The sequence below is a fragment of the Excalfactoria chinensis genome, chromosome 5 (assembly GCF_039878825.1).
Source record: "Excalfactoria chinensis isolate bCotChi1 chromosome 5, bCotChi1.hap2, whole genome shotgun sequence".
Classification (NCBI taxonomy): Eukaryota; Metazoa; Chordata; class Aves; order Galliformes; family Phasianidae; genus Excalfactoria; species Excalfactoria chinensis.
In genome coordinates, this window is record NC_092829.1 from 37,622,070 (window position 1) to 37,647,551 (window position 25,482).

The 25,482-nt window shown below is 34.6% G+C and overlaps 1 protein-coding gene across 4 annotated transcripts in view; it reads left to right on the plus strand.

Annotated features, from left to right (window-relative positions):
• The window catches only part of SBF2 (SET binding factor 2), a 215,094-nt gene extending 190,932 nt beyond the window's left edge, over positions 1-24,162 (plus strand). For all 4 annotated transcript variants that reach the window (XM_072337706.1, XM_072337708.1, XM_072337707.1 and 1 more), the window contains 10 exons: positions 752-853; positions 2,058-2,243; positions 8,354-8,480; positions 9,886-10,013; positions 12,077-12,310; positions 16,045-16,149; positions 18,142-18,335; positions 18,955-19,042; positions 21,144-21,275; positions 21,592-24,162. In XM_072337706.1, coding sequence (XP_072193807.1) covers positions 752-853; positions 2,058-2,243; positions 8,354-8,480; positions 9,886-10,013; positions 12,077-12,310; positions 16,045-16,149; positions 18,142-18,335; positions 18,955-19,042; positions 21,144-21,275; positions 21,592-21,690 — 1,395 coding nt within the window. In that variant the 3' untranslated portion in view covers positions 21,691-24,162. The remainder of the gene's footprint in view (positions 1-751; positions 854-2,057; positions 2,244-8,353; positions 8,481-9,885; positions 10,014-12,076; positions 12,311-16,044; positions 16,150-18,141; positions 18,336-18,954; positions 19,043-21,143; positions 21,276-21,591) is intronic.
• Positions 24,163-25,482: the final 1,320 nt, after the last annotated feature.

The following is a 25,482-nucleotide window of genomic DNA, read 5'->3' on the forward strand; positions in this document are numbered from 1 at the left end:
TCTCATTTTAATAGTAATGATGTGAACTCTTCTCTGTAAGGTAAAACTGTTCAAATTCACTTAATTATTTCAATTTGCTCATAACCAATACGTTTTAAATCTCATTCAAGTACATAACCTTTCCCAGAGAATTTACTAATTAATCTGCTTATGGAATTTTAGTATCACTACATAGCAGCAGTTATCAGAATGCAAATAATGAACCTGTCCTCTTTTCACATTTTAGCCAGTCTGCCTAAAAATGGAGTGTGAGAATACAGGTTTAATCTATCTAAAACTGTTTCTAGAAAATAGATTGTTCCTGCTTTTCTTGTTTCATTAAATTCCAACTTCCATAAGTCTGAGCACTAGAAATATTTTCTTCTAAGTAGCTTATGTTGGTTCTCCCATGAAAGTATTGAGTGACTTTATGTGACCGTAACTTTTCACAGGAAAAGACTGTATTGTTAATCTCAGGATGGAATTTCTCTACCATAAATCAATGAAATGAGATGTTGCCATGCTCCTTTTTATGACAACTATTTATTGCAGTACTCATTGGTTTTAATAGTTCAAGTTCCTATCTCAAATATTTGCATGGTTTTGTGTACTTATGAGATTGCTTTTTAGTTTTCTGATCTGTTTTATCAATAATTTATCTATACCACATATGTAGATTTTGTAATACAAGTTTAATATTAATGTGAAGAGATTGCATTTATTGATAATATTTAGACATTTCTCTTATACTTCAATTTGTAATTTTCTGTAGCTTCACAGGATAATGCAATTGGGTGTTATCATCTCAGAGCTCCTGGAGAATGGTTCTTCTGTTATGGTCTGTTTGGAAGATGGCTGGGATATTACTGCACAAGTAAGCTGCTATTAAAAGTTTGAAATAAATAAATAGTAAGAAAAACATTAGGCAAGACTTTCTTACATATGAGTCTGATAATTTGGTACAAGATTAATAAAACTGTTGTGGCAGCAGAGAAGAGTCCGGAATGCATGGAGTCATGAATACATGAATTCATTAAAATTTTCTCTGAAGGCCCTGATGGACTTTAGAATTCTAAGGCTTATCTACAAGATCTGAGTTTCTGTACCTGATCATATGTAAGAATGAAAGCTGAAAGCTCTAATTACAGATTATTTACCTTTTTGAACACAGTACACTTTAACACAGAAGGGAAGCAGAGGAATTCTTTCTGTGCTATTTGCTTTCCAGAAATGGGGCACATACAGAGAGTACACTAAATTTGTGCCAAAGTGACAGAAACACACCTGTTGCAAGGATAGATTACTGGAACAGATAACTTTGTGCTATAAATTACACAGTTGGTGACCCAATGCCTTGCTTAATGGATACACTGTGTTCTTGTAATTGCTTCATTAGCCAGAAGATAAACATAGATATCAATAATTCCTGTAAATAAAAACATTGTGTACAGCCAGCATCCTGATCTCAGGTAAAAAATATCATAAGAGAATGTAGTAATCTTGGAATCATTGTCAAACAATGAAGCATAAAGAAAGGCACATACATAACTAGAGGTGGGAGACGTCTGTGCTGTGTTTTAAAATCTCCAGAGATGCTGTCTACAAGAACAGGCTGAAATTGTCTGGTGAGTACCACAGCATGGCAACACTGCAAAAGCTGTAGAGTCACCCTCATGACCAACTCTTTGCTGAGGTTGCCAGTACTGCTTTATAAAAAGTATGTTATTAAAAATTATTATTTTCTATTGTTTATTTTATTAATAAAAGTGGTTTTATTTCAAATGTAAATCAAATTTCTTAAGCATTTTCACAGCTTATGAATTCTGTAGTTGCACGTTTGACTTTTATGATTATCATTAAGGCACAATTTAATTAATGCTCTTTCATGTGGGATTGTATTTGTTTTGCGTTATAAAAATATGTAACCTATCTGGCAAAGTACTTATAATTGAATTTCTGTGAAGGCTTTTGTTCCTTTGAACTAGAAGCAGATGATGGAATATTTATGTGAGTTACATAAAGCGGTTTCATTTTAACTTCTATCGCTATTAACACAGTACCTCCTGTTTTGTATCTAGGTAGTATCTCTGGTACAGTTACTCAGCGATCCCTTCTATAGAACACTTGAAGGCTTCCGAATGCTGGTGGAAAAAGAATGGCTCTCTTTTGGTCATAAATTCAGTCAGCGAAGTAATTTGACTCTAAATTGTCAGGGTAGTGGATTTGCGCCTATTTTCTTGCAGTTCTTAGACTGTGTGCATCAGGTAAGTCCATCTATATATATGTGTAGATGCTGCTATTTCATAAGTTATATATAATGCTTTGAGAGAAGATCAGTAACCTATTTCTCTTAAGTTTTAATAAAGGGACTAGGTTTCACATGAGGAAGAGCCAGAAAATGAGCATCCGTACAAAACAGATCCACTAAGGGAGTGGTTGACCTTAATGGCTATTTTAAAGCGATTTATGCAGAGATTTCAATTTGAATTTTTTTAAGCCTAGGACTGGCTTCTGGCAGTCTGGAATACTTCAAATCAGAAGAAGAGATCAACAGATTGTTCATACAGTAGGTAGACAGCTTTTAACTCCATGTGCCTGACTATGCCCTTTGAAGACACCTTGTACTCAGTCAGTTCTGGAGACAGCAATAGGTTTAGCCCCTCTATAGTGGTCTGTCTCAAGCTTTTAAATAGAAGATTTGTTGATTGAAATTCTGTTCTTTCTATTCAGTGCACTCCGAAGTCTGTTGCTGTTACTTTTAGATAAGCAGAGACACACTGTTAGTAGCAGCAATAATTAAGTGGAAGGAAGTTTATACACTTCTTACACTTTGGTGAATAATCTGTATTACTGAGGATAATTCAACGTTTATTTCATATTTTACATTGGACTTTACATATTTAGTAGAATAATAAACTCCGTCTAAAAATTGGGTAGGCTTCTGCTAACTTCACTTCAGCTTCATTCCCCATCCTCGTTTGTAGATTATTGCAGACCAAAAGGACCAAACTATGCCTGTAGCAATAAATGATGATTTCTCTAGGTAGGATTTGCACTAGATAATTGCTGTAGGCCTATTCCCAGAATAAATTAGCTTATGAGCAATTCATCACCAGACCCCAGTCTAGTACCTTTCTTCAAAAAAAAAGGGCTTGTTGTGGGAGCAACCAACAAGAACAACCACTGGAAGTATATCAACAGCCTGACCCACATTGTACGCTCAGTAGGAGCTAGAAGGACAAAGTAACCATTACTACATAAATAATAACAGGGCACTTTTCACATTGCTGGTTGATTTGTCCAAGATACTTGATCTTCTTCCAGGATCATTGCAACAACAGCATTGCAGTCCATAAGTCCTCTTGTTGATTTTGAGATCTTGGTCCTATGTCCAAAAATGTTAAGGGACAACGATGGGGTTTTGGAAGCATTTTGGATACAAGACAGGATCTTTTTCCAGGAAGTTAATTGCAGACTTGATCATCAATTATTCATTATTACTCAGAAAGTCTACTCTTAGGAGCACGTTACCAGATGTGCAGGATGATTTTAATGGAAAACAAGAGGTAGTATGGAAAGAAAATCTTGTTCTTAGAGTTCTGCTTTTCTCATGCTGGTAAAATTCTCTGCTTATTAGTTCATACTTACATAAGTAATGCAATTTTCCACTCCTGTAGTTGATAAAATTAACAGCTTTTTCGGGATCCAGTAGGAATACTCAATAAAGAAACAAACTCTAGAAGGCTTGGAAATAATCACTTAAATTGTTGTTATTTGATATATTCTGTGTGTGTGCAAGAAGATTAACATCATCAGTTACATGGTACAGCAGAAGCCAGATTAAGCATTTCTCATTCATTTTTGCTGAATTCTAAAGCTTATCCTCTTCTTCATCTCATAACAGTAAATATAATGCTTTACAGATTCTCTGCATATGGAGACACAAGACAGGAGCTTGTATAGCTCCTCTTCAGATATCTTTCTTTTTCCACTTCTCATTTTTTCTCACTGAAAAAGCTTGTCTTCTGGGTATTAGTAATCTGCATGTAAATTTATGGATGACTCTGCCTCATAGAAGAAGACTGTTAAAGCACCAGCCTTCTATCTAGGAACAGATGTTCATGGTGAATGAAGTAGACCTTGAAAGAGAAGTCAGCAAGTAGACTTAGTTGCCCAAAGCAAAGTCCACTAATTGAAAAACATACTAAGCCTGAGAACACAAAATCTTTAGGTATGGAGAAATGGTTATGAAGGAGTTCATAAGAAAATCATTAAAGACTTACTGATGAACACATTGCAGAAAAGGGTGAGTTTTTAATGTATTGTAACATTATATGTCATTTCCCATCCATTGTTGCTTTCTTGAAAGTGAATAGGTCATACCCATCTAATTTGGTTCTGTTCTAGTATAAGAAATCCTTGCAAGTATTTGTCATATCTCCTTTCTTATCATTCTGTTTCCCAGTCGCTATGGTCCTCAGGTTAATTTTTATTAAAAATGGGGAGATTAATGAACATCAGTACTGGCATTTTTCACTCAAACAGGTTAATCCACCTCTAATTGTGCATAACAGAAACTATCCTTTGGAGTAACTTAAGGTTATTTCTTGTTTGTTGAAGCAGAAGGGGAAAAACATCAACAACAAATTCTTAGTTGCAGCTATTGAAATCCAGAGACCTGCCCGCTGAGTTGTTCATTTGGTTCTTTGAATATCACTTGCCTGGTGTTGTGTTCTATTCTCACTGTTGTCAGATATCTTCTGTTTTTACTGAGCTGTCTGGATTGCACTCTCTTGTTAGAATGGAGTGAATTGGCATTTGATTTGAAACAGCAATGTAATTGTTAAAAGATTCCCTCAAGCGTTTCCCCTTACCATTTTGATAGTTTTTAGAAAATGTGAACTAGATTCTTGGAGGAATTTACCTTAGAAGTTTTGCTTCAGGTGTATGCTAATTGCTCAGCAGTTCTTGGAAGGATCTAAACCAATGATTCATCATTTAACTTAAAACTATATGGTAATCAACTGGACCTGAAGGCAGGGGGGGGAAGTGTATAGTGTGGCTTCAGGAACCTCAGTACCAGCTGCAAACTATTTGCTATTGTAGACATAGCCTACGTGATTTTAAACATTCTTTTTCTAACCGTGGAGAAACTTTGCTCCAGTCTTACTGTAATAAATCTTAGGAAGCTGACATAAAGAGCATTGAGAAGATTAACCACACACACCTCTAGAGTAGATTTTTCCTCAAGTCCAGAGGTCACACAAACTTTGGAAGCTTTGTGGTTACAAAGAACAAAGGTAAAAGTTAGCATTTAAAGAATATTTTTAATTGTCATAAGAATAGGATGTTCTTTGTCTTCTTCATGGAAAAATTCTTATTAGGTCTAAAACAGTCAGAAGTTCAAACAATAATGGATTGTCATTTTTCTGACTTTAGAATTTATAACAAAACTTAAAGTGGGATAAATCTCTGCTGTTAACAACAGATAGGTATGCTTCTGCATCAAGCTGCAAGGTGCTTAAAATATTTCTAACCTCTTAAGGAAATTTGGCCTCTGTCATGAGAACTTCCAACAGAAGTGCTTGTGAGTCATCTCTAATCTTTGTATTTTCTGGAGGGGCAAGTTGGGTAGAGGAGCAATTTCATACTTTCCACTTTACTCTAAATGTTAAATTTTTTGTTTTTCTAAGACTAGTCTTGAAATTAAAAATATATAATGTTCCTTTTAAAAAATGTCTACATCATCCAAGATTGTTTTCAATTTGATTTGGTTCTCCTGCATGATAGAGGAAGATTGCCATTTTAATTTATCTCTGTTAACAGCTTTGGTAGTATCTGAGTCATCTTTAAGAGGCAGTATAAAGTATACATGTTATTAGCAGGTGAATTTTACATAACGATCAGTTTTTTGTTTTGGTTTTTTTTTTGGTATTAAGCTGTGTCCACATGCCCAGGCTGCAGCCATGTTGGGAGAGAGGTTATTTCATACTGCTCATCTGGAGCTATTAAATGCTTCCTCTCTGGTGAAGATATTACACTTCCAGAATGTTAGCTTAGTGTTTGTGTGGATCTACTTGCCTTTTCCACCAAGTGGTAGAAAAAAATGGCTAGAAATAACTGTGAATATCATATTTTGTTAGATGTAGGTTCAGAAGCAGCTCTGCCAATCAATCTGAAGGGGTCAGTATCTTCTTATGAGGAACGATAGGGCTTGTAGTCTTTTCAGCTGGTGTTATCTTCATCCAAGAAAGGACATAGGAGCACAGCTTTACTTGTGTAACCAGTGTATTATACTTTAGTTGCACCAAAAGTAAAGCCTCCAATTTATTTCCATGGAGACTACTGCAAATACAAAAAGCACAGTAACACTGTTTGACTGAGCAAATTCTGAGCTGTAAAACGCTATTTTTCAACACAGACTCAACCATTCACTGATGTGTGCATATGAGCTGATTGAGACGCTCTTCATTTCAGCTGTTCTTGGCCATCCAGAACACGGCTTGTTTTTCATGTCACTATCACCACCACTGAAATGTATCCCCCACCACCTCACTGGTCTTTGGTCTCCATAAATGTTTTAGCACACGCTGATGAATGTCCAGGGGTGCAGCATTTTCTGCATGAAGGAATTAAATTCTACACCTTTGCTTCCAGTGCATTTTCATGTCAGGTGCCATTTTGTCAGACTGCTGCACTGTTACTGTCTGTCACACAGCAACAAAATGTAACAGAATATTAGAGGGAAGGTTAGACCTCTACTGTCACATTACCAGCATCTGCTTCTGACATCGTGGGCCAACATAATAAAATAGGAGGCATTACTTTCAGGGCAGCCCTTGTAGTCTCGACATACTAGGTAATAAAAAGTCTCCGTTGAGCCAGTATGTATTAAATATCATTTGTTAAACTAACAATACAGAGAAAACAAATGAAGCAGTGATTCCTAAATTAGACCTGCATCATCTTGTAAGAAGTCATTGTTTATGCCAATATTCTCCAGGTGTCAGCTGAATTATTAATGCAAAATCATTCTTTCACAATAGCAGCATCTGGCAGATACTCGCTGGTTCTAGAAGGCAGTTTGAAAGTGATGTCAGTGCAGAAAGCTCTTCTTATTTTTCCTCTATATCTATTTGATAATTTATTGAATATAAACAATACTGAATTATTTTCTAGAATGACTTAACTAAAACTTAAAAGGAGTTTTGTTATAGCACCCCCATGTAAGAGGAGCTGAGTGTGCTACTCCAGAGACAGATGTACTCAGTTATTCCAGTGTTTGCAGGGAGAAGCCTCTTAGTGATGACATGCCCAAAGCATTTTTTAAGTACTGTATTTGTACTTAAATTAAGTAAATATTGACAGATGATTGAGTGAGAAAAACGAAATGTGCTAGAAAAATAAGACTGAAAGAAGTGTAAAATTCCTGAAAACGTTTAGGATAGTTGTAAGTTATTTGAGAACATGGTGATTTGAAAAAGGAATTCTGAAATGCTGGCTTTCTTTAGTTAGAAATACTACTAGAAACTGTAAGTTTCACTCATGATACCTAAATGTGTGACAGGACTTCAATACCTGTTTCTTGTTCTAACTCTTGAAATTTACTAAAATAATGACTGGTCCACAAATAGAAATTAGGACCACGTCAGATAACAGATTATCAAAATAATTAGTTTATCAGAAAGCCTTCCTTTCTTGCTACATACCAAATAATGCTTTTCCTAACACAAGGTGGGTACTATACACATTTATATGTGAATTTATATGTTTTGGAACGCACACAGTCCATTTTGGGATTAAAGCTTTTCAAACTTTAACATTTTGGTTTGTATTTTGAGAACAAAGGAATATGTGTTGACTAGCGGCTACTTCAGAAATGAGCCGTTCCAGTAGTGGCAGATACAGTATCATTTTCTAGCATTACTTATGTCCATGTTGGCTTGTTTGGATCCTGAGCAATACCTAGAAGTCTACTGCAGAACCTGCTAACTAAAATTTGATTTGCAGTAAATGATACACCTAGGAGTAGCATCTTTGCATATGAGTTTGCATGGTGTCTTACGAGTTGCTGTGAAAGGATATCCAGTTTGATTACTTTGAAAAATCCAGCATTTTGTACAGAGTACAGTATTTGCATATTAAAAGTACACTCTATCAGATGTGAAAAAATTGCATCATAGACAATACAGGAATTTTTGTGTATATGCATATATATTTATGTACATATGTGTGTATATATATGTATATATAGCATATATGTATGTATATATAGTGGAGTTTTTTGTGAATGTATTTGTTGTTAGATTTCAGAAGAGAATTATTTTCTTGTCTTACTGCCTCAGTCCTTTTTTTTCCCTCTGTTTATTTTTAGATTCATAACCAATATCCCACAGAGTTTGAGTTCAATCAGTATTATCTGAAGTTCCTAGCTTTTCATCACGTATCAAATCGATTTAAAACATTTCTTCTGGATTCAGACTATGAAAGACTTGAACATGGTATGTGTGATGTTTTTTTTATTGCATATTTTTTCTGTTTTTTTCCCTATTTTTCTGTTCAGTGTTTGGTCTACATGATTTGCATTGCTTGAGATGATCTAGTAATTGCATGGTAATACTCTAGTCAATTTCAGTTCAGGAATATGACTTCAAATGTAGGTGACAAACACACTGAATTTTCTGAATGAATGACTCCTGAGATATGCCACTGCTGGGACTAAGAGGAAGTGAAAAAAATGAGTGTTGTGCCTCAGCTTTTGTTTTGCTTTCTTGGTTTGTTTGTTTTTTTCTTCTTTCTTCTAGCTATTTATCAACTTACTTCAGTGTCCCCTATTAAGTATTTATTTTACCAGAAACAAAGTCACTTCAGAGAGCACATGACATTTCAGGAAGGGGAAGCTTTTCCATCTACTATCTCTCACTCTTTTCTCTTGAACTCTCTTTAGTGTTTCTCTTCTTTTATAATTTTTTTACTCCCTATACCTGTCATATGCAAAAGCTAATTGTTTCCTACCAAGATCTTATCTACCCTCACAACCCTCTTAATAAGACTTTACAACCGCAGCCGAGGCTGTTCCTGGAGGTTGTTCATCAAGCAAAATACACATTCTGAATTTCACCACTTCATCAAGTGTTTCTCATGGCATATGGTCAATTTTAATGCTTTTCTTTAAAACTGTACTAACTGTGGAACATACTGAACTTCAGAAGCCATTTTATTTCAACAAGAAAAAAATATTTTCATTATTTACCTTGCTTTGAATGAGAAATTGGAGTCAATTTATTTCTTTCTTTCCAACCTGTATTTTTTTTATGGTTCTATGGCGTGTCATTTTTTTTTTTTTTTTTTAACCACATTTGTTTATTTAGTGTGGCTATACTTTCAAATGCAATATGAAGTCCTGTTTCCAGAAGCCTTCTGCTTAACAACACGTCCTTCAAAGTCATTTCAGATAGCTCAAACCTGTAGCTAACTTACACTAGTCTGGGTTTGTTTTGCCTGAAATATGTTAGCAAATATTTGCAGGTGCGTCTGGTTCAGTGGATCGGAAAAGCTGGTAACCTCTCATACTAGGGGACAGAATCAGTTAACAGGGCTCGATGATCTGTTGAGGCAGTATAGATGGAGGCAGAAAGGGGCGCACTGATAAATACACTCAAGTATTTCAATAAATTTCGGAACAGAATTATAATATGATGCTATTGAACTTTTTTTAATATAAAAGTTGCATTCTCAGAACTTGTAGCAGAGTAGCAGTTACAAAGCACAGTATTTGTTACAATAAACAGCAGCAACTGCACTTGATGGTAGATTTTACTGTAAAATTCACTTTGTGAAACTCCTTTTGACTCTTTGTTATGTTTTATTATAAAGCTGTCATTTGCTGCAATTTATTTTCTCTAGGGACACTGTTTGAAGATAAAGGAGATAAACATACCAAAAAAGGAATCTGTATTTGGGAATGTATTGAAAAGATGCACAAGAGGAGCCCTGTTTTCTTCAATTACCTCTATGCTCCCACTGAAATAGAGGTATGTGGTTTTTTGTTGTATTTTTTTGTTTGTTTGTTTGTTTGTTTTCAGAAAAACAAAACCCTCAAACAAAGATCAGGTTATTTGCTATTCTGAGTGATTTTCTGAGTACGTTTTGATACCTTAATTGTTCCTAGCTGAATAAAGCATTTGCTAGACAAAGTTGATCCTCCTTGATTGACTGCTGTGTTGTCTTAAGGCTTATATTTTCCATCATCTTAGTTATGGAAATTTCATGTAAAGGAATGAATTCTGGAAAATGTATGTTGTGCATGCCACTGAGGAAAACAAGGTTACTTATGTAATTTCTATAGTTATATTACTTGCTATAAAAATGGCCTTAAAGTCTTCAGAGTTATTTAAAAATATTTGTTTATATACGATAATTCCAAGTTATGGGGAAATGAACTTGAAGTACATTGTGTGCCCCGGTGGCGCAGCGGTTGAATTCCCGTCTGCAACACCAGGGGGCCCGGGTTCGAATTCCCCCTGTGGAGCAGGGGGTAGAAGTGCCGTTCTGCTACACAGAGGGCTCGAATCCCGGGAGTTGGACTCGATGATCTCTAAGGTCCCTTCCAACTCGCACAATACTATGATACTATGATACATTCCAGCCATAATGGAATGAATACATTTCATCGTGATCTGGTTGAATATTATCTATATCATTGTCTAATATGATAGTCATCAAGACATCTCAGGAACTGAAAGAAAAGAGTGATGTTCATACTGTTGTTCTGGGGATAAGACTGGTTTAAGGTAGTCCAATTTTTCCCCCTGCCCCACTGATATGCTTTTGTCTCCTGCTTTGCCAATACATTTCACCCTGACAAATAATTTGTCTTCATGCCTGTCCACTGCTGATGACCAGATAATGACAGGGCAGTCTCCAGTGTGCTGGAAGTCTTGTTGCCACTAATGCTTTTGTTAGTGTATCTTAGCTTTCCTTTTTCCTCAAAGATTTTTTTACCACATCGTAGAATTATAGAATATCTTAGAATACAAAGCACCTGGAGCTCAAATCAGTTACATAAACTTACTTCATTTAAGGTTTTGTGGTTTGTTTGTTTGTTTAAAAAAAGACTATATTATTTCTTGTAATATGATTTCAGTAGTCAGCAGTGCATAACCCCCCATGCATACATACCCCAGTACTTCATTAAATCAGTATGGAAGAGATAGGATGGAGAAAACAAAAGAGTAATATTGAAGAGATAGGACATTCTTCACTTGTCTGTTTCAGAGGAATGTACTTTCTCTGTAGAGCCAGCACTGTGGTGAATTTGTAAGTTGATGGGCATCTTATTCACTGTATGTTCTATCCATTTCACTGTAAGCAGTAGCCTGACAAGTAAGCAGTTAAGATTTGCTTTCGGTTCTTTGTTAGTATCTTTTTTCTCATTTTTATTACACACTGTTTTTCCTCATGTGAAATTGTGTTGTAGTAGCAGAGTTAATGATTGTGACTGAACATCACTCTTAAGACTTTTAAATTGCCAATTGATCTGGGGCAATAATTCCCTTTAAATAAGATATGCTGATAGTGTTACCTTATATTTTAAGGGGAAAAAAGCATGTCTTTAATACAAAGTAATCCGTTTTAAACTGCTATGAAATCTTTATAGTCTCTGGCTCATTTGCATATGCTATTATGGTTATTCCAAGTGCTTGCAAGTTATGCAGCCTTTCTCCTTTCCCTGGCAGGAGAAGGTCTTGGATTTTCTGCTGAGGAGAATTTAAGGGCAATTGCTATCAAGTACCTTTTCTATCTTTGACAGGGGTAACAATGACTGTGAGGGTTGCAACTGTAAATTGAATTAGTTTTCTTGGGAAACACTTTGTTTAGTAGAAGGATAATTCTGAACAGTATATTCCCAAAGCTAGTATTAGTTTGACTTTTGATATGACCCATATTCCAGAATCCTGCTGTGAAAATGATCAAACTGCAGTATTACCCAACACAAGAAACTGTTAAATTTAGAATAAAGTATAAGAATTGCATTTTTAGCCTGAAACACAGACACTTCCTTTCTGTTATTATAATAGAACTTTCTTTCTAATAGGCCCTGAAACCAAATGTAAGTATGTCCAGCCTCAAAAAGTGGGATTACTATGTAGAAGAGATTTTGGCTACAGGTCCTTCCTATGACTGGAATATGGTGGCTGCAAAATGCAGTTCTTTCGAGGAAGCTGACCAAACAGAAGGTTCAGTCTCTCAGAAAAAGAGGAAAATAGTGTGGCCATGTTATGATGATGTAAAAAAAATACAACCTGATGCCATCAGCAGCCTTTTAAATGTAAGTATATATGTCAAACAGAAAAAATAAGTTATTTTATTTATCTTAAATCATGTTTACCCTTTATTTATGTTATTTCCCTATATTTATTTTTAGTTATTGCCCTGTATGTTATTGCCCTATGAAAATTATATAAAATTATTATTAAAACCAGTCAGTGTAGTTATTTAGTATAACCAACAGACTGACTTCTGTAAAAAATGTAATAACTCTTCTTTTAATTGATGCAAAAGTTGAATCTATGTTTCTTGCCCTTTTTCTACACAGTTTAATGTGTGTAGTAAGGATCCAGATTCCTGAAAGTCCAGGAAACAGAATCCAACAGTTATTGGTTTCAGTGAGATAGATTATATATATGTATATATGCATGTCCCTGAGCTTTTTGGCCCAATTTTATCAACAAAACTTTCCCCAGTTACTTGTAGTATATTTATTTTTACTAGGACCTAACTCAAATTCTGACATGCTTCAGAATATTTCAGTACATTATGTGGATGCTTGATTTGGGCAATGATTTTTTTCCTGTGGGCTCAAGTAGGCTCCACAGGTTTTATTGTTTTGTAATTAGAAAATGAAAGAGGATCCCATTTAACATGGTAATCGTATTTTCTTAGATGTTTGCTGTTTGATTGTAATTAGATATCAGTCCTAATGATTACATTATCTTCTGGATTAATAGCTTGGGAAAAAATGATGTGGACATTATTCATTTCTTGGAGCGGTTGTTTCAAGCTATGCGTATACCAAATATTTGTGGAATTCAACTTTCATTAGAATTGAGATTGTGGAGCCTAATTAAGCTGGGATATGCTTTTGGTCCCTGAAATCACTGAAATTAAATATCTCTTTACAAAGTCTTAGGGTGGGAAGTTTCTGAATGTATTTGAATAATTAAGGATAGACTTGCTTGTGTCAGAGAGCTAGCTTAATTCAGTATCACTACTGCAAACATTCCATACAATCACTGTTGATGAACAAGAGGAAAAATGTCCTGTTTTCAAAAAATAAAATTCAGCAGTGAAACTCTTCTTGATGCTGAAAGCCAGAATTGCTCTAAAGCTTGCCGCTTCACAAATTCAATGAAAGAGAGTGTATCTGTTCCTCAACAGGGGTCATAGCAACAACTCTTCCACAAAAAATAAAACAAAACAAAAACAGAGCTTTTGTAACTATAGGCAGAACTATATTAGAAATATAGCAACAGTGTTCCTCTGCATTTCTTCATGAAGTAAATGCCAAGCTTATCCTAGCCACAACTGTGAGAAACAGCCATATAATGGGGAAATTAGCCATATTATATTCCAAATATATGTGGGTCAGATTTTATAGAGTATAAATGTTATTTGTGAATTAGATTATAGTAATAAAAGATAGCAGTGGAGAGGAACATTTGGAAATCTTTGAAGAGGTTGTATGAAGGTTACAAAAATATTCTTCTAAGTTTAAAAAGCAAAGTGAACTTTCTTTTAAAACAAGTTGTTAATTTAGGGCTATTGCTGATGGGGGAGAAAGAACTCTCTTTAATCATAAATCCATTGAGAATGTGTTGGTATCCAAGAAATCTTTGAACTGAGAACATATTATAGCAATGATAAACTGTTAAGGAAGGTTGATTTTGTTTATATTGATAATACCAAATATGTTCATTATAAAAGTATTTTTTTAATAGAAAACTAGACAATACTTTTCAGGATATGAATGTGGAACACAGATGTTACTGAATGTCTTAGTCCACAGTATTCCTTGTTACAATGCAGTGCTCTTCTGTGAGGGGCAAAAGCTGTGATTTTTTAGTGGTGTATGTTCTAACGTGTTCTGTGTGCATGACACCTTTAAGGAGATGTGTGTGATGGCTCTGTATTTTCCACAAGTCTTTGTGTTCCTGAATTTTCTTTCAAGTGCAGCTATTTGTAGCACAATGCACACATGCAAATTAAAAATCTGATGTTCTCTGTAGAATTTAAAACTGTAGGAGCAAGAGTAAATCTTACTGATTTATTGTCATGTATTTATTTTTTTTTTTTTCTTCTACAAAGAGTTTATTAAGAGAATTTAATTCTAACTTTTCAAGTCATATATAGGAGGTTGTTGAAAGTTCTTCATTTAAAATTTTGGAAGCAGTGCTCATTGTGGAGCCAAAAAAAAAAAAAAAAAAAAGGAATGTGACCCAATTGCTAAGTAACAAGCTTCAGTTAATTCCAGATTCTGCTGAGAAGGATTTGTACTCCAAAGTCAAGACTGTAGCAGAAAAAGATTGCTGAAATTAAAACCTGAATAACCTTTAGCACTAAAGAGTTTGTATTGGTTTTAGAGCAGTTTGGGAAGCCTTTTACATACATTGTCTGTTGTAAATATTTTCAGTCCTATGTATGCTATCAGGAACACCTTGCAGTAAGAATTTTGAAAGAGGAACAACTGGTTTAAAGAAGCCTTTGGTGTGGCTTGTTTGCCATTCCTTGTTTTGGAATCTACCAATGAAGATAATCAAAACAAAGCTACTGTAGTTTTATTTCTTGGCTGGAAGAAGTCGCGTAATGGTCAATATATACGTATGTTTTCAACTAGATTGATTCATTGTGTTAAGTTACATTCATCAAGGAAGAATCTTTAGATGTATTTTGTTTTTGTTAGACTCTGTCATAAAGGTTTATTTATTTTCAGTTCAGTGTTCCAGATTTAGCTGAGCAGTTCATTGTTTCCTTACCAAATGTTTCCTTACCTTAAAAATATAGTTTTTTCTTCTGTAAGTTTCAATCAGTAATGATTTCCTGTTATTCTAATATACCCCTAGAATATGATGAAAGCTACATTAATTATGTGGTATAGTGGAAATAATGTCAGAGTCTAATTGTCTCTTCTTTGAAAATAATGTCTTGGGGTTTATTTATATTCTGTATAGCGTCAAAATTCTTTGTCCTGTGGCAAATTTTGTGCTGTCATCAATCCTTAATTGGATTTGCAGAGTTGTTTTAAATGTGATTTCATTAAGAATGAGATTTTCATGACAATATAGGTGCTGAAAGTAAAAATGTAAAAAGGAAGGATAAAAATGGACCAAATATCACAGTAATGGCAAATGCATCGATGAATGTTCTGTTTAAGCTGTTTCACGAATAAACATAATCTAATTGTGTCATTTTACTTAACTTTGCACACACTGTCTTATTAACAGGAAATAACCCCAACCGGAGGTTATCAACATAGGTCATATTCCCAAGTTCCACAAGAACATGTTGTTACAGTTTGGCATCCAAACTGAATAAATCTTCCATTTCCTTCTTTTATTACAGCTTTGTATTATATTTTATAAACCACGGTAATTCTTAATATTGGCAATGTACATTATTAATGTCACAGCACAGTATTAGGTTTTTGTAAATATTTTTATAGAATATATTCTATCCTTATCTCTGTTGTGTTTCTATTATGGCTGTTGGTGATGACTGTTGTGTGATCAACAGAACTGGTGGAGAACTGAAAGAATAATGGCTCCTTCAGCTTGTGATATGCAGGAGGAATGATATGACTGATACTGTATTTGGTTGCCATTGATTTCTGAGTCTAGTTGATAGCAGTTTATAGCTGGTTTGGCAGGAGTTCATGTGCTTTACTGAGCAACATGGCCTACAAGTTCTCTGTATAAAAATATTGACTAGAAAATGATTGTATTAAAGTGACTGTCAGGAAGTGATCGGTTAAAAATGTTTATCCTTAACCCTTGCTATTTGTTTCAGGAAATTGAAAGGTTGGAAAGTAAATTAAATCAGAGCCCAGAAAGATGGCAGCTTTTGTGGGAAAGGGTCAAAATGAATCTAAAGGATGACACTAGGCAAGACAATGTAAGTAGCAAAGGAGCTCTTCCAACACAGGCTTTATAGACTACCTGGGACACTGTCAAAATCAGTGTGTTTCTTGGAGTAAAATACTGCTTTTGAAAAGTGGAATGTGTTGTTCTAACCTCAGATACTGGCTCTCTATCTCTACTTGTAGAAAAACATGTTTATACTCACACCATTTACTTAATTTCTTCTCAGCAGTAGATTAAGGCACGTAGACAAAATGAGTGCAAGCATTTTTCTGGTGCACAATTGCATGACTCAATATTATTAAAATATTCATTGTGTCAAATTCTTCAAGTACAAAAAAAAATCAGATCCTGGAGGTAGGCAGAAGGAAATGACAGAGATTCAATGATAAATAAAGATTTTTCCATGCCTACATGGAATTTTGGAATTGTAGGTTCTGGGAAAGGCAGAAATTGTTCGTGCTATGTTTCCAGTTCTTGTAAGATGAGTAGCTGACATTACAGGTATTTTCTAATTCAGAAGCAGCCTTTTTGTTTGTTTGTTTCTTTCTTTCTTTCTTTCTTTCTCTGTACTTGCACTAGGAAGTTTGTTAGATAATGGCTTTGGGGAGGTTTCTCGATAAACTTGGCATAAAATTGTGCCATAACTCTTCAGCTTCATGAACTTGTTCAAGTTTGCCAGCCTTCGTGAGTTTGTTAGTCTTCAGAGCTAACTGCTCTGTTATTTGTCCTTTCCTTTAAAGAAAGCAATAAGCTTTATGTCTATCATAATCATTCAAGTTCACCTTGTACATAGACAAGCCCAAAATGGAAGACTTTATATATGAGCAAAGCAGAGGATTAAGTTTTTATTGAATAATTGGAAGCAGTAAAGAAAATACAAGCATAAATGTACCTGACATCAGTCTCTTGTTCTCAGACAAATGTAATAGCTAAGGGTCAGCCCCAAAGAATTCTCTAGGATGCTGTTCTGCAGATTAAGACCACATTCAGGATACCTATTGCTCCAGGTTACTGAGAATCTACTAAAATGATTTAAATCTATAAAGTAAATCTTGGAAACTTCACTTTTCTTTCTTTTTTTTTTTAACTATTGAATTTATGGAAATTTATTGTACGCAGATGTCTGACTAGTTCTAGATGATTTTGAGAAAGCAAAGGAAACAATTTTCAGGTCTGTGTCCCTGGAATAAACAAGGCTTTTCTTAAATTATGTCTTCTCACACTTCGTGAATATATCCTTCTGCATAGGAAATGCAGTGAAATGCCTATGACTCTTCAGCACTGCCTATGACTCTTGAGCACTGATTTGTATTATGAACATTTTTTTTTGTCCCATACTAATTCACAGTTTACACATTGTACCAAATATTACTTGTGTAGTATTGAGATCATCTCAAAATGCACGACAAACAACTCAATTTCTACAGTGAACAGGAGTGATATAGGAAAAATATTGCTGAGAAGAGCAAGCTGGTGTGTATTTCTCCCATATGTTTGTCGTGTTAAAGATTTGCTTTGTTGCAGTGAACAATGATTTTGTATTCTGTGTCTTGCTACACACATTTTTATTTTGCAAATAATAAACTGTAGAACAAGTCAAAACAATTCACAGATACGTACAAAACTGATGGCTGAGGTTGTGAACCTGCAAGAGAATTAAAGCCCATGGGATGCTCTCTTTATTGAAGCCTTTATTAGCCTAATAAACAGCAGTATTAATGAGAGCAATGAATATAGACTAGTTTCTGATTAATTGGGACTAAAAGCATGTAAAAATAAAACATTAACAAATATTTATTAATAGATCAGCTGTAGTTCTTTGCTAATCATGTTTTTAATGCAAGTTATTAATTATATAGATTACCAGGAAGAGTTGTGGGTCGTGTTTATTACAAAAAGAATGTTATGTTTTGGTTTTCTAATGTAATACATTTCTAATGTTTTAGTTCATCAAACAGATTTCTCAGTTCTAAATTTGTCTAGATCTTCTTTAAGACTTTTTCTTTTATTTTCTTCTTTTCAGCTTCAGAGACATCCTTCTGGCTCCTCAGGGATGATGTCAGCTAATCTGCATTCCTATCAAAAGAGATCTTTGTTGGAAATGCCTGACAATGGGCTGGGCGAGGAACAGAGTGCAAGCATATCTCCCTCCAATGGAGTAGATAGGAGAGCAACTACACTGTACAATCATTTCACATCAAAGAATGATGAAAATAGGTAAGCCAAACAATCAGAAAGAATTTATGAATCTTGTATTAGAAAGGTACAAGTCTTCAGAAAAAAATGAATCTTTTTTATATGTAGATCTTTCAGTCTTTCCCTTTATAGAACAAGGAAGGTTTTGGTTATGGTTGTCCAACCTTTCAGCTTGCCTGGGCTGCACTGAGTGAAGTTGTCCTGGGCCACATAGGTTGCTCTGAAATTAACGTTTTGTATTTATTTTCTGTGGAAACTACAACACATACAAAAAATACAATAACAGTTTGATAGGGCATATTCTCAGCTACAAAACACTACTTTTCAACATTGGCGCCACCATCAGCTGTTCATTTTTGCCAGCAATGTGCAAGAGCCTGCATGCTGCGTTTATAAAAATCTGCATCAGTAGAGGTGATGTAGTACTGCTGAAACACACCACCACCGTCTCACTGAGTTTACATCCAGGTCTCCAGAAACAGCAAACATCAATGAATGTCAGTGGGTGCAATTTGAAAATGAATTGTTTCACTACAGCAAAAGAAATACTCAAATATTTTTTTAGTCATTTTGGGTTTTATATATCATCACTATTCACATTACAGAGTCATGTGTCATTTGTATGTTCTGCATCCTCCAGGTCTTTTGAAGGTACGCTATACAAAAGAGGAGCTTTGTTGAAAGGCTGGAAGCCTCGCTGGTTTGTGCTGGATGTGACCAAACACCAGGTACAAACTTTTCAATAATGGATTTTTTTATAAGTTGGGTGCATTTTAATTTATTGGTTTGGATTAATTAATTTAAGCAATTACCAGTACTAATTATTTTCAGAAGCAATGTGTATATTACACTGTTATAGACTATGTGTCTATGTGTATCCCACGTGACTGATAAAATATTCTGAATGGACAGTTTGAGGAGGTGGCAATTTTTAAAGCATTTTTAACTCTACAAGATCATTAAGCAAATAAGTGTTGAGTATAATCAGGCATTCTAGTATGAGCCCTTTAGCTTCCAGAAGAACCAAAATCTGTTTTAAATACCTGAAAACCTAGAAGGTAATTTCTTGACTGCAGTTGTGATTCTGTGAGATAATATGGTAACTGATAGAACTGGTGTTCTTGTTAAAACTGTAGGTACTTCATGCTCCCAGAGCATGTATTTTACATCCTCTTTGCTCCTCAAGTACTTTGCCATGAGCATTTGTCTTTGCATGAAAGAACATTATATCTGAAAAGTCATCATCTGAATTGTTTTCCTGGAAAAGTCAATTTACCTCACTTGGCATTTGTGGTGTTTTTCTGTAATCTGTATTTGAGACAGCTAACGTGAGTGAAATCTGAAAGTATTTTCAAATATGAAGAATAGGAACAGCTATCTTTCTGAGATCAGTTTGAGTTTTTAAAATTCAAGTGAGCTAGAATTTCACCCTCAAATTCTCCCTCTAAGGTCTTCAAATGCCAAGTTCCTGATTAAACAATAATTTTAGGTGCTGTATATAGGAATAGTTTAGATCATTCACAGTGAGGTAAGTTTAATAGCAAAATAATTCATAAATATTCTGAAAAATCACTGTACCTCAAGAAGCACTAAAAACAGGGTATCTATCTGTTGGCCTAAACATTTCATCTAATTTAGGAAACGTACCAGAATTTGACAATGAAAATTTTTGATCTTGTGTGCTTAAAATAACATTGAGTGATCAAGAAGTAACCTTGAGCAAAATGTTCCACGCAGTGTAGGTTATTCATATAACCTCTGAGACTTGTGTACCCTTTGTTAGAAAATATATTAATGTGTTGTAATTGACACACTTTAAAAAGCATGTAATGCAAGACAGTGATTTTTAAACCACTAATTGAGGATCTCTGCATTATGCCATGTGGTAGTATACTAGCAAATATGTTAATTGTTCATTTTGAAACAGAAAAGACTCATTCTGCAGAAGGAAAAAATACTTTTAAATTTTTTGTAAACCAAATATGCTTCTGCAAATCAGAGATATAAGACTGTATGCAGTCTGAAGCAGATGCAGGTCTATCCTAGCTTGAATTCTGTTGTGTGACCTTTGCTCTGAGGGTTTGCTTTACTGTTATGCATCTGTTTATGGGTTGTTGTGGGGGTTTTTTAAGTGAACTCTAGATTTTTATCTTTTGGAACTATTTGAATGTCAAAACTCAGTTTACAGTGATTTACGTTCATATAGAAGTATCTTTGCTAGGTGAAAAAAGCAAATTGGAAATAGGAAAATTGGAATTTACAGTGTAGGATATAATTTTCTAAAATCATTCTTGAATTTTTGCTGATCATTTTAAATTCTTGAAATACAGAGAATGAATATTTTATTGACTCTTCGGTGGAGTTCATGTGTTAGTTTTATTGAAATTAACAGGGAAGAGATTGCTTCTGAGCAGAAGATGTGCGAAGGATGAGAGCAAAATCTAGACTTAAGGAGTCAGCATTCCTTATCAGTTTTTCTGACAGAAGCATTGTTTAACTGCTTGAGGCTTCTCTGAGACTCCGTGACAACACGTCCTTCCCTCAGTTCAGTGACCTGCACAGGAGTGGAGACATTGCTATTAGCCAGAGATATCAAATAGAGGGCTGGCCAGTAAAAGACTCTCAACAGTCCCACTATCTTGTAATACCATACCTATGGCTGTGTGTTAGCAATTGCCCACGTCTGATGGGTTCAGGTGATAATAGTATTTTTCCTTCCTACCTTCACTCCCCAAATCCAAAAATTATATCCAGGAAAGGGGTAATAAAAATGAAGAGACCATCTGAATAGCATATTTGGATTTAACTTTTATCTCTCGTGTGGTCTAGTTACGATACTATGACTCTGGTGAAGATACAAGCTGTAAGGGTCACATAGACCTTGCAGAAGTAGAAACGGTGATTCCTGCTTCTCCCACTATTGGAGCCCCAAAACATGCAAGTGAAAAAGCATTTTTTGATGTAAGTATGTCTGGTTTTTATTTGATATTTACTCAAAACTTTCCTTGTTTAACCTACTACTTTCATTTCTTCTGGAAGGTGAAAGCTTGAATGGAGCTGCCATGCCAACTCAACAAAAAAAGTTTTTATGCAGCTAGCTAGTCCTAGTTCTCAACAGCAGAAATTTAAGGAAAGAAAAAGAAAAAAAGAGAAAAAAAAAAAAAAAAAAAAAGATGCATTCAGTCTCAATTAGTGGATTACAGCTCGAAGTAAAATTTATAAGTTTCTTTTTCTGTTTTGTGTGTTGACTTTTCATGTTCTTATTTTTCTTTTGCAGTTGAAGACAAACAAACGTGTGTATAATTTTTGTGCCCAAGATGCACAGAGCGCTCAGCAATGGATGGACAGAATCCAGAGCTGCATTTCAGATGCTTAGAAAGGAGTTACATTCCATAATCAAGATATGTTTAAAGCACCTCCTTTTGTAAGATGTGTTCTGAAATGTTGCTGACAACCAGCCTTCCTTACATTTCAGCTATAGACAATGATGATATGCTGAAGTTTCTTTTCTGTTTAATAACTGTAACCACTGTAACTGGCTTTTTTTTTTTTTCCTGCAGGGAGGACTTTGAGAAATAATAATTCATTTATCCTGAATTTCCACTTTCTTCAGTACAATTCCTAGCTATAAGAGTGAGCCATATTTGCACTATTTTCTAATCCTGATTTTCTCATTTCAGAATTACTCTGATAAGGAAAGCTGTCCAAAGTAGCTTGTAGAAATCTCTTCAGCAGAAAGTCTATTTTCACCTTATTTATATTTTTAAACAGAAAGTTCTTATTTCCAAGGTAGGCACTGGTAAGAGGAAACATGTCTACAATTCCAAAAAAGAAAGAAAGAAATGAAGCTCGTGAATCCAGTGATACATATATCAGATTGTTGATGTTTAAACAGTTATCTTTTTAAGACCAAAAAGTGAAATTGCCCGGTAACAGATTTTCAAGTGTCTTTTCAGCATGCAGGCCAGTCTCTAATCATGTGCTCTACAGAGTGCTTCAGCAATGTTGTTATGGAATTTCAAGTTCTAGGGATTATCTGAAGATCATAGCACTTTCTTTTTAGATTCTGTTTGCTATTATGATGGGATATGTGAAAGAAAACTGGCTGACACTATCACGGAGATACAGGAAAAAACAAACTAGGAATTTGGTAGAAGGAAGATCTCTTAAGTGTGAGTTGTGTATGTTAATTTATATGCTGTTCTGCTCACTGTAAAATAAAAAATAACAAACATGATGATAATGCACTAAACAGTGGAGCAAGCACTTGCACTGAAACCTTTAAAATGCTCACATTTTGAATGACAGGTAAGTTATTTATAGCAGAACAATACTAGCTAGTTAACATTTACAGATATTAAATATGTAAATAATCTGGTTTGATGTGTTGTGATTTGATACTTTTTAAACATTTTTGCACATAAATTGGAAGACTGTTTATAGATTTTTACATTTGATAAAATTGTGTTTGTTCAGCTTAAAATCTTGGGAGAAATGTGTTTAATAACCCCAAATAATTAAAAGTTTTACAGTCTACAAATAGTGATGACGTTGAGTAGAATATGTAGGTAACTAAGCCATTGTTTTTATTTTGATATGTTAATATGTTAAATAGCACACTAATATTGCAAAAAAATTGTACATACGATTCAGTATTTTCTCATTTTTTCCTGACATTCTGTTTATAATTTAATGTCAACCTAATCAAGCTGACTATACTTATACAATTTTTCAGTTATTAATTTTTTTGTTGTTGTTTTTTATAACTAATGTATTTTGTCTGAAAGGATTACGAACTTTTCACTTCACATACACAATAGGAAATGCAGCTGTTTTTAATACATTTACAATTTCAAAACAAAGAAAATGAAGGATTTTTCTAGCATTTTTCAATTGACAAAGTTCCACCTGTGACAATGGTGTTTGCACATTTGTATGTTTCTTTGTATATGAAGTACTTTTATATGTACTCTGTAAAATACTGATCCTGCTATTAGGTTATATGAAAATTTACATACCACTTCTTATTTTGTAACTAGTCCGTTTTAACTCTTGTATGTTCTGTGATACATGTATGCTAATCATCTTGTAATAAATACACTTCTTAAGTCAAACCCTTCCTTTTACTGTAAAAAAAGAAATCGGCAAGACCCACATGTTGAAATATTTCCACAGGCACAAGACAAATCCTTATTTACTCTGTACTAAGAATTGTATGGTCTTTTGTATACTTGTACATATTCTTCCACTAAAGTTGCACTTGAGCATCCTTAACTCAAACACTTGTCAACAGTAACACTAAAGACTAAAGAAACCAGAATTTAAAGCAAAATTATCATTCTAACAAGTCTCAATGTATGGCCTTTACAAAAAGACTAAACATTCAACGTTTGTGCTAAATTGTTGAATAATTATACTAAATATTAGAAAAAAGGGAAAAAAAGATTTTTCCTATATACTCTCACAACATAAATCAGCCACGTACTTTCACTATGAAATGTATCTCGCACATTCATGTCACCTCATTCATAAGCAATCTAGTATGAAATAATTAAAATATAAGAAATGACAAGATGTTATTGGAGAATAGGCATCTAAATTGAATTCCTGAGGGTAGTGTGGGTCAGCAGAGTTAAAATGGAAAGGGAATGTGTGATGGAGGTAGGGGACTTGTGACAATTCTTAAATGCTGTGGTGCTTAGATGATAGAGTTTGCATATTGAGCTTGGCATGAATGCTAATGTTGCCTTAAATGTTGATCTCAATTTTTAGTGTCTGTATTGATGGAAAATGGACTTGAGCAACTTAACTTAAAAATATCCAAATAAAAGCTGAAATGAGATATTTGATATTTGTGTTGTTTATGTGAGGAATATGCAAAGGAATGGTAGGCCTATATAGGTTCTTGGTGTTAGTAGTGTTCCTTTGGGTTTCTTCTATACAAAACAAAGATTCAAAGAGAAACTCAGAAGAAATGTGTAGATGTTAGAGTGGCATAAGCTGCAAGGTTTTTCAGCCTGTTTGAGTTGTGGCAGCAAGAGTAGGGAAAGAGGAGTAGAGAACTAGTTTGGGAAAAATTCCGTGTGAAAAGGGATCTGTCTTCTTCATACTCCATGAAAAAGGAACCCTTCCAGGAGTTGGGGGTGAGGTAAATATGTGCTTCCTCTGTTTCGTATAATTTCCATACTGTGTATTGCAACTTGAAAAGAGAGATAATTAGCAGGAGTGTTTTACTTAAGGGAGGATGATTTCTTAGCTTTGTCTGTGTTGAGAAATCAAATGCTCTTAATAGGTGATGGGATGAACTGAATTTAAGTTTTGGAAGAGTTTTACAGGCATACTATATTAGAAACTTCTCCATCCTATCTAGCACGCATTTTGGATTCCATATTTTGTATGGAACTTTGGAATTATTTTATTAAGTAATACAGTTCATAGCATGCCACATGAGTGGGTCACTGGTTACGTAACAATACACAAACAGCTAGCAGACCTAGGAACAAATGTTCAAAATTTTCTATCACATCCCACACACATTATTTGTATCTGATACTGCGTGAACTGCAGACATAAAAAAAATGTGATTTTTTCCAAACACTGTAATTTTGTTTTTTTCATCCTGTAATATTCTTGGAGTATGCTTAAGTGGCTGCACCACATTTCTCATTTTTCATATCTGTGATCATTCAAATATTTTGTCTGTTTGTGATTATCCTGTGGTTGCTTTGGGGAGTCAAAAACTGAAATGAGTCCACCAGTTCCCCAGTTATGCTGAAGTTCATGCTGAGTATCACTGTCACATCAACTTTCTGTCTGTATTAGTTTAGTTTCTTGCCAAACTGTGGCTACTGTGTAAGCATTCTCATTTAGGAAATTTTCATCTTTGTGTTTTTTTCATGTGTAGTAACTTTTTCTTAATTGTCTGCCAAATAGAGATGCTGCAGGTTTACTGTCATTTACTCTCTTTGCTTACTCTTCCATCTGGACTCTCAAAGGAACAGATTGCTGATACAAAGACTGCTGATAGGGATTGTTTTTGTTTTCTTTTGCATAGTACAAAATCTCCAAGGTCTAATATAACCTGTTGTTATTTTTCTGCTTTAGACCTTTATGGTTTAAGCTGATTAGAGTTATCACCCAGAGGAACTCTTCGATTCTGTGTGTTTAA